Below are 9,524 nucleotides of genomic sequence, written 5' to 3'. Positions count from 1 at the left end.
TGACGCGCCGGCATTCGTGGCGCGGCCGGCGCGGGCGCTGTTTGGGGAGTGGGCTGGCGTGGCGTGGGCGGGCGAGCGCGGCCGGGCGGGCGTGGGCGCTGACAGCGGGCGTTGCGCGGCGGCGAGGCACGCGCTGCGCGGTGGTGGGCGGGCGGGCGGGCAGGTGTGCGTGCGGGCGAGCGGGCGAGCTCGCGATATTTATTTGGCCCTGTCGCGCGATGCGCCGTGGTGCGGCAGAGCCCTGCCACGTCAACGATCGCGAATCCGGTCGCCGCCACGTCAGCCCTCTGCCGTGCCACTATGCATGACGCGACATAGGTATTTGGCCGCGCCGGAGCAATAGACGCGGCCAAAAGTATTAGTTAAAAAAACAGGCAGTGTTAGATTTAAAATTAGTTTTCAAAAAATATTAAAATTAAAAAAAATTCTCAGTGGACCGCACACACTGCATGTGTATTTCCGGCTCAACAAGCTCGGTTCCTTGGAAGTGGACACAATTAAGCCTAGACGTTCGGTTCTCATTAAAAAAAATCAGTTCTTAGAGAATAGGATCCAATCGGTTCTTAAAAATTCTTGGAACCAATTATTTTGGTTTTCGATTATTTCGGTTCAGTTCTGGTTCTAATTGAACTAACCGATTTTTTTTCAGAAGACCTCAGGACAACATTAAATATTTATGTTGGAAGACAAATTTATATAACACTATATTATTTTTAATAATAATAATTTATAAGAAAATAATATCAATATAGTAACACAAATATATAGTAGGTCAAATATAAAATACCACACATAAACCAAATATAATCTTACAAAATATAAGTAAGTGAAGTATAATTCATGTAATTTGGTTAATTCGGTTACCCGAGAGTAGAAACTGATTTTTTTTCGGTTATTTTGGTTTTCTCAATATCAGAACCGAATAAAGGACCGAATTTTTGGGTTTGGTTCTTTCGGTTTCGGGCCAGGGCTACACACTGCGCCGTCTCTCTCCTTCGGTCCTTCCGATCCCCTCCCACTGCGCCATTGCCGCCTGCCGCCTGCCGCCGCCGCTCCCATCGGACAACGACGAGCATGCAGCGGGTGCCTTATCTGCTCCTCCCATCTATCTCGTGTCTACCACCTCCTCTCTCGTCGCATTCGCCGCGCCCGCCCACTCAAACTCCCTCGCCCTGCCACACCACCGCTGCTTGCCCCTGGGCCCCGCCCGCACGGCAGGCCACCACTTAGATGGAGCTCCAGATCTGCGACTCCACTATCTATTAGCTACCCTGGCGTCTGGATTGAGGCGTTTGGAAGGTAGGATGATTTCGTCACTGCTAAATGCTTCTTTTGTTTTCGTGCCCGTGCGGTGTGGTGCCGTATGATTTTTGCCTTTTCGTTTTATGCATTCGCACAGTTGGTTGGTATAATCCCTTCGTTTTACGAATTACGAACAACAACCATCACTTACAATACATGGACCTAAACAAACACGCAGCTGTTTTGGAATGCCAGTGAGTAAAGCCCATCGAGGCTCTCATGTTTTTTAAGTGGGAAAATATTTCTATAGCTAAATGAAGCCAGGAAAAATATTTTCACAAGTTATAATTCCAAAAAAGGTTGCTAAACTTTCAGAAACAGAGTTCTGTAACATGTCTAATCAGATACAACCTTGGCACACCACAGATCTGTATTCTCTACCATAGTACCATGTCAGGGTATTTCATGCCTATTGTTCGGCTGGTATGGTTGTGGAGGAATTTGGATGGTTTGGAAGAATTCTGGAGGAATTTGTGAGAGGAAAATATTGTTCCGGATGAAAAAAGAAGCGGATCAAGCCGGGTTTAAGGGCACGCGAACGGGGCAGATCTGTGGCATAATTCAAATTTCAAATACGAATTAGTAACATGCCTATTCTATTTTTTTTTATTGTGGAACAACACAAGTTCAAAATAGTGGCAAATTTGTTCCCTGGCATGTTTTCACTGTAAACATAATATAGATACTGTATGGATGGCCATTGCCATTTCAGGATGTCTTACATATTTGTAACCTTTTTTTCTGCATCAGATTTTAAGCAACAAACAGGAAAGAGTGAAGTATTGGAGAAGATGCCGCTGCGACCATTGGCAATGCGCCCTCGAAAGGACACCCTGCAAGCCAATGGTGTTGAAGGCCAGCAAGTCCTGTTCATGCATGTCAAGGGCGTTCGTGCCCAAGGACGCCGGACCTCGACTACGAAGCTCGTAGTCACGGTCCGTGGTAGCTGGCGGGGTTATGCCCCCTCGCCGTTCTTCGCTGGTCGGGTTATACCCCCTGGCCGGCGGCTTGAGAGAGAGATAAAGATTAGATGGGATCAATCTTGCTTCCTTCCTCATAGTCCCGGTTACAAGAATAAGTAGCCCACCGGCTAACCAATCACTCCTAGGATTAAGGAGGTAACAAGGAAACTTAGCAAAAGGGAAACTAATCTTATCACTTCCTAAACTTAGCCACTTTCGGTGGCCAGATCCTGCATGCTCTCGGCCTGCTCCTGCATGCGCTCGGCGCGCTCCGCGGCGCGACGGATGTCCCGAGCCCGGCGGCGCCTGCTGTACGCTAGGCCCCACATGACATCTCTCCCCGCCTCAAGAGGCAGCTCGTCCTCGAGCTGGAACGCCGGGAACCTGGCCGCGAAAGAGTCGACGTCTTCCCATGTGGCTGAGGCAGGGGACCGGTCCTTCCACTGGATGAGCACCTGGCGCACACCACGAGCGACCCTTGTCTTGACGGCGCGTTCGGGCTCCGGGGTGACCGCGCCATGGTGAAGGGCTAGCAGGGCTGGCGGTGCCTCGGGTGGAACTCCGTGGAACTTCTTGAGGACTTCGATGTGGAAGACGTCGTGGATGCGGGCACGGGCGGGCAGCTCCAGGCGGACAGCGACGGTGTTGATGAGCTCCGCCACTCGGTAGGGGCCATAGTACCTAGGCTTCAGCTTGCCGGCGGACTCCGTGGCCAGCGACGCCGGCGAACGGTGGCGGAGGCGGAGCAGCACCCAGTCGCCCACCTGATAGGTGATGGCGCGGTGCGCCTTGTTGTAGTGCTTCTTCTGGACCGCCTGTGCCTGCTCCAGGCGATGTCGAACGTCAGCCAGGAACTCCTCCTGTTCCTCCATCGTGCGGGCAACAGCTGCCACGCGTGTTTCCCCCGGCTCATAGGAGCGGATGGAGGGAGGGTCTCGGCCGTAGACGATCCGGAACGGTGTGTCGCGGAGGGAGCTCTGGTAGGCGGTGTTGAAGACATACTCCGCCCATGGAAGCCACTGGAGCCACTGGCGGGGACGATCACCGGTGAGGCACCGCAGGTACATGACGATGACGCGGTTGGCAGACTCAGACTGCCCATCAGACTGCGGGTGGAAGGCCGACGTCATGTGGAGCTTGGTGCCCATCAGCTGCATGAGCTCACGCCAAAACTTGGAGGTGAACACGGCGTCGCGGTCGGACACCATGGACTGCGGAACGCCGTGCAGGCGAACGATCTCGGCAAAGAAAGCCTGGGCCACGGACTCCGCCGAGTACGGATGTGCGAGCGGAATGAAATGGCAGTACTTGCTGAATCTGTCCACCACTGTCAAGATGACGGACTTGCCGCGAACACGAGGCAGGGCTTCGATGAAGTCGAGCGCCACATCCGTCCAGATGCCCTGGGGAACCGGTAGAGGAAGTAGGAGGCCCGCTGGATGGAGGTGTTCCGACTTATGGCGCTGGCACGTCTCACACGCCCGCACATAGTCCTGGACGACCTGCTTCATATGAGGAAAATGAAAATCACGTCGAAGCCGGTGTATGGTGCGCTGGACACCCTCGTGCCCCTCCTCGTGGATGGCCGCCAGCAGCTCCTGGAGCAACGCCGAGGCTGGTGGCACGTAGAGGCGGCCGACATAGTGGATCATGTCGTCGATGACCGCCCATGGCGCCCGTCGGGTACCAGCCTGGACCGCCTCCCGGACGGCGACGAGTGCGGGGTCGGCGATTTGTGCTTGGCGGAGGCGGTCGAGGACGTCGAAGCGAGGCGCCGAGAGGACCATAACGGACCCTTCTTCCGGGGTGTCGCGGCGGGACAGCGCGTCCGCCACCACATTAGACGCCCCGGGCTTGTACTCGACGGTGAAATCGAAGCCCAAGAGCTTTCCCACCCAGTGATGCTGCGGGATGGTCGCTGGTCCAGCAGGTACTTGAGGCTGTAATGGTCCGTTTTGACGACGAACCGGCGGCCCCAAAGGTACGGCCTCCAGTGTCGGACCGCGTGGACGAGGCCGATAAGCTCCCACTCGTACGCCGCCAAGGTGCGGTGCCGAGGAGCGACAGCCCGGCTGAAGAACGCGATGGGGTGGCCCTCTTGGACCAACACCGCGCCGAAGCCATGGGAGGAGGCGTCGCACTCCACCACGAAGAGCTTGGAGAAGTCCGGCATGGCGAGGACAGGGGCCGAGGTGACCGCTGCCTTGAGTGCTGAGAAGGCCGCTGCGGCAGCCTCAGTCCAGGAGAAGCCGTCCTTCTTTAGCAGCGCGGTCAGCGGGGCAGCCACTGTGCCGTAGTTGTGGACGAACTTCCGATAGTACCCGGCCAGGCCGAGGAAACCCCGCACTGCCCGGGCCGAGCGAGGCGCGGGCCACTCCCTGATGGCCTGGACCTTGGCGGGATCCATGGCGACGCCGGCCGCCGAGATGACATGGCCGAGGTAGGCGACCGATGCCGCGGCGAACGCACACTTGGTGCGCTTGAGGAAGAGCTGGTGCCGACGAAGCTCCTCCAGGACGGCGCGGATGTGGCGAAGATGATCAGCCCAACTCCGGCTGTAGATCAAAATGTCGTCAAAGAACACAAGTACAAACCAGCGGAGAAACGGGCGAAGCACATCGTTCATCAATGCCTGGAACGTGGCCGGGGCGTTGCACAGCCCAAACGGCATGACCAGGAACTCGTACAGCCCGTCGTGTGTACGGAACGCCGTCTTGTGGACGTCCTCCGGCCGCATCCGGACTTGATGGTAGCCCGAGCGCAGGTCCAGCTTGGTGAAGAACTTCGCGCCGTGCAGCTCGTCGAGGAGTTCGTCCACCACCGGGATGGGAAAGGCGTCCTTGACGGTGAGCGCGTTCAGCGCCCTGTAGTCGACGCAGAAACGCCAGGACCCGTCCGGCTTCTTGACGAGGAGGACCGGCGAGGAGAACGCCGAGTCGCTGCGACGGACGATGCCCTGCTCCATCATGGTTGCGCACTGATGTTCAAGTTCATCCTTGTGTGCCGCCGGGTACCGGTACGGTCGGACGGCCACTGGTAGAGCGCCGGGCTTGAGGACAATACGATGGTCGCGGGTGCGCTGAGGTGGCAGCCCACGTGGCTCGGCGAAGACGTCCTCCAATGTACTGAGCAGAGCCTCGAGGAACGGCTCTCTGGCCGGCTGAAGGGAGAGGACCGGCGCTGAAGGCACCGTGGTCGCGCACAGGCCCGGGCTGGCGTGGTCGCTGGTCCCTGTCCAGCAGATGGTCTGGCCGTCGCGCTGGAACTGCATGGTGCGCGCTGCAATGTCCCAGATGATGGGCCCCAGCGTGCCGAGCCACTGGGTTCCGAGGACGAGGTCGAAGCCCGCCAGCGGCATGACGAAGAGGTTGACGTGGAACGTCGTGCCGTCGACGGAGACCGGAGCGTTGCGGATGACCCCCGGGCAGGCGATCTTTTCACCGTTGGCCACCGTAGCGGTGAGCCGTGGACGAGGCTGGATGGGCAGCCCGGATCTGTGGGCGGCGCGCTCGCCGATGAAGTTATGTGTTGACCCCGTGTCAAGGAGCGCGACCACAGCTGTGGCGCCCAGGGACGCCTGCACCTGCATTGTGTCCCAACTGGGCACACCAGCCACGGCATGCAGGGAGAAGACAGGCGCTGCCATGTCCGGCGCCGCGTCCCCCGTGGGTTCGGCGTCGATCTCCACGCCGTCGATGAAGAAGAGGCGGCGGCAGACTCGGTTGTGGCCGCGGGAGTATGGTTCGTTGCAATTGTAGCAGAGGCCGAGCCGCCGTCTGTCCGCTTGCTCCTCGGCGGACAGGCGCTTGATCGGGTTGGCCCCTCCGTGGACCGGGGGCGCAGGCAGCGCGGGTCGGGGCACCGGCAGGATGGCCGGCGCCCCCGGTGCCGGTAGCGCGAGCGGCGCCGGGGCCGCGGCGAGTGCCGGCCGTGGAGCCGGGGCTGGCAGCGGCGCACGAGGTGCAGGTTGGGTCGGCGCCTGCTGCAGCCGGTCAATCTCCATCATCTCCACTTGGCGAGCCAGGCTCATGGCCGCCGCCAACGTCACCGGATGATGAAGCCGAACGGTGTGGCTCAGCGGTGGAAGGAGTCCTCCCGTGAAGAGTTGTACGCGCTGGTCCTCCTCCAGGCATCCGGCTCGGGGTAGAAGTGCCTGGAACCGGTTGGAGTATTCCTCCACGGTGCCCGAGCGTCGGCACTCCGCCAATTCGAAGAGGGGAGCGGCTCGCTAGGGGGGCCCGAACCGCAGATTGAGGAGATCCTTGAAACGTCCCCACGGCGGCGTGCCCTCGTCCTCCTGAAGCTGAATGAACCAAAGTTGTGCAATGTCCTCCAGGTTGTAGGACGCCATCCACACGCGCTCCTCCGCCATGGTGCGCTGTTGGCGAAAATAGGATTCGCACTTGTTGATGAAAAGCATCGGGTCAGACTTGCCGTCGTAACGGGGAAAGTCCAACTTCTGGAACTTGGGGGGGCGATCAAGATCGCGCGGCCCATCGGCGCGGCCGCCGACGCCGTTCTCCGACGACGAAGCCGACTTCTCCTTCATCACGGCCATGTCGGCCTTCATGGAGGAAATCTCCGTCTGGAACGACTTCATCATCTCGCACAGATCGGCAATGGTTGGCTCGGCCATGAATGGCGAGTTGGGGGCGGCGGAAGTGGAAGATGGAGGAGAGGGGGGTGGGCTAGGGTGATTGGTGGCGGCTGTGGGGGTGGTGGGTTGATCGGTGGGCTGGGAATGGGAAGAAGAGGATCGGCGGACTCTAGATACCAGGTTTTCAAGGGCGTTCGTGCCCAAGGACGCCGGACCTTGACTACGAAGCTCGTAGTCACGGTCCGTGGTAGCTGGCGGGGTTATGCCCCCTCGCCGTTCTTCGCTGGTCGGGTTATACCCCCTGGCCGGCGGCTTGAGAGAGAGATAAAGATTAGATGGGATCAATCTTGCTTCCTTCCTCATAGTCCCGGTTACAAGAATAAGTAGCCCACCGGCTAACCAATCACTCCTAGGATTAAGGAGGTAACAAGGAAACTTAGCAAAAGGGAAACTAATCTTATCACTTCCTAAACTTAGCCACTTTCGGTGGCCAGATCCTGCATGCTCTCGGCCTGCTCCTGCATGCGCTCGGCGCGCTCCGCGGCGCGACGGATGTCCCGAGCCCGGCGGCGCCTGCTGTACGCTAGGCTCCACATGACAATGCAGCAACCTGCTCACACAACACATTTTGCTGCCATCAGTCCAGTACCTGCCCAACCGAGCGGTTGCAACAACACAACAACAAATCCAAGCGGGTGGGTTATGGATTGGAGTCGCCCAGCCCAATGGCATGTATTTCCAACCGAACCAACCCATTGCTCAAGCCACGTTTCCTAGCGGCGCAGCAGCCCCAAAATATGTTGGTCCTATGTACACCCAAGTTCAAACTACAAATCTAAACTATGCTCTTCTTGAAATGGATCATGCCACAACACTCTCTGCAAGGCCAAATTATGTGGTGCGTCCTTCTCACTTGATCCCAAGCAATGATTTTAGGCTTGCCCCAGCGCGTGGTAGCATTTCAGGTATCTTCTATCCAAAATTCATTTGAACCACTTTTCCTTTTTTTTTTCCTGTTGCTGCGTGGTGTTTTCATCAGCACAAAAGCTTATTGTTTATGATTCAACCCGCTTTCATGCAGGAATCAATGGACATGGCTATATGCAGACCCTGATGAAGAATGTGTCCACCATCGCCAGACCATGTGCCTCAGTAGGTGCAGTGCCATTCAATGTTGCATCAGTGAATGCAACCGGGACGAGTTTGAATGGAATTAACATAGATACAGGTCTTCCGGGTTCAGGGGACAACAGAGATAATATTGAGAACAAGTCGTTGGCTAATGGTGATCAAGGAAGCGTTTGTGGGCCTGATGATAAGTACAATGAAACTGATGATGACTCTGATCCCGAGTTTGACGATGAGGCGGATATCACAGAACACAGTGATTCAAGGAACGAGGATGACAGCGATGGCGATGGCGAAGGTGATGCTGATGTAGTAGAATACATCGATCTAGATGATAATCAGGAGGAGTGTGCTGGGTGTGAAGATGAGCTCGAAGAATACAATGGGGCAAAGGCTGAATCACATCAATACATGGCTGCATCTACTGAAGAGGATGAGGAAGATGACCTGCCTGCCACTCATACAAACATTGTAGAAGGTATGGAAGACCCAGTAGTCAATCATTCGATGAATGGCTCAAATGAACTTCAATACGAGACTGTTGATGTCGTAGCAAATCAATGCTCCAAGAAGATGTATTTCCAATGCAAAGTTTCATATTCCATGCACTGCAATTGCTCCACTGATGAAAGTACCCAAAAATTCCATGCCAGCAATGTTTCTTTTCAACATCATTCGGCTGTGTGTATTGCATTATGCCGTTTATATTTTGGTTATAAGTCATCACCAACAGGTTTTTGTTTGTAGGAAAACGTGGCCGAAAGGTGTAAAGCCACCGGAATCTAGACAGCCTCGGGACATTGGAGCAATTGAGAAGGCGATGAGGAACGCGCAGAACAGGGCCACAACACACATATTTGAGCCAGTACTTGGCATGGTGTTTGATTCAAGGGCAGAGGCCTACCAGTTCTTTAACCTTTATTCATGGGAGGTTGTTCGGTATCCGCTTTGGTTCAAGCGCAAGGAATCGAGTAAACAAATACCGAACAATGCAGGAGCTAGTCTGTGAGAAAGAGGTAAACAACTGAAGGAGATATTAACCTCGTTGCATTTGTAGTTTGTAAAGTTTTTTTCTGCACTTTGAAATCTGTTGACAATGCGTGTCAATTTTTTTTCTTGAACGGCACAAGAGAACTGTGTGTCGTTTCATTAAGAAGAGAATAAAAACAACGGAGGAGAGGCAGATTCTGCTCCCTCAAGTAACCAATTGCATGACTCTTAGCGCCACTAAAAAATCAAGGGTAATACAGACTTTCATTGCTCTTTCGTAAGATGGAAGCTCTTGGGTGACGCTTAGCCGGCTAGGGTTCCAAGAATCCAAGAGTAATATATGCAAATCCAACTGGCTTGACAAAGAAATCAAGTGTTCAAGCTTGCCAAAGTGATTCTCTTACTCAATCTACTCTCCTTTCACTTAAAACCCTACAGGAATCGAAGATTGGAGCAAAGGGGAGAGAAGAGGGGTGCCTTGAATGCTTGGGAGCTATTTTGGATGAAGGTTAGTAAGCAATGAATGAGTGGTTTGTAGCTAGAGG

General features: G+C 55.4%; 1 protein-coding gene across 1 annotated transcript; it reads left to right on the top strand.

Moving 5' to 3' along the window:
- Positions 1 to 958: 958 nt before the first annotated feature.
- On the top strand, positions 959 to 9,183 carry LOC136519768 (uncharacterized). Its single transcript, XM_066513139.1, has 3 exons — positions 959 to 1,299; positions 7,943 to 8,620; positions 8,737 to 9,183. Exons 2-3 carry the CDS (start codon positions 7,963 to 7,965, stop codon positions 8,757 to 8,759), a joined length of 681 nt encoding a protein of 226 aa, XP_066369236.1. The 5' UTR covers positions 959 to 1,299; positions 7,943 to 7,962; the 3' UTR covers positions 8,760 to 9,183.
- The last annotated feature ends 341 nt before the right edge of the window (positions 9,184 to 9,524 follow it).

This window comes from Miscanthus floridulus, chromosome 2, assembly GCF_019320115.1.
Source record: "Miscanthus floridulus cultivar M001 chromosome 2, ASM1932011v1, whole genome shotgun sequence".
In the NCBI taxonomy this organism is placed as follows: domain Eukaryota; kingdom Viridiplantae; phylum Streptophyta; class Magnoliopsida; order Poales; family Poaceae; genus Miscanthus; species Miscanthus floridulus.
The sequence above is the reverse complement of the archived record's forward strand: the minus strand, read 5'-3'. Positions and strand labels throughout refer to the sequence as shown.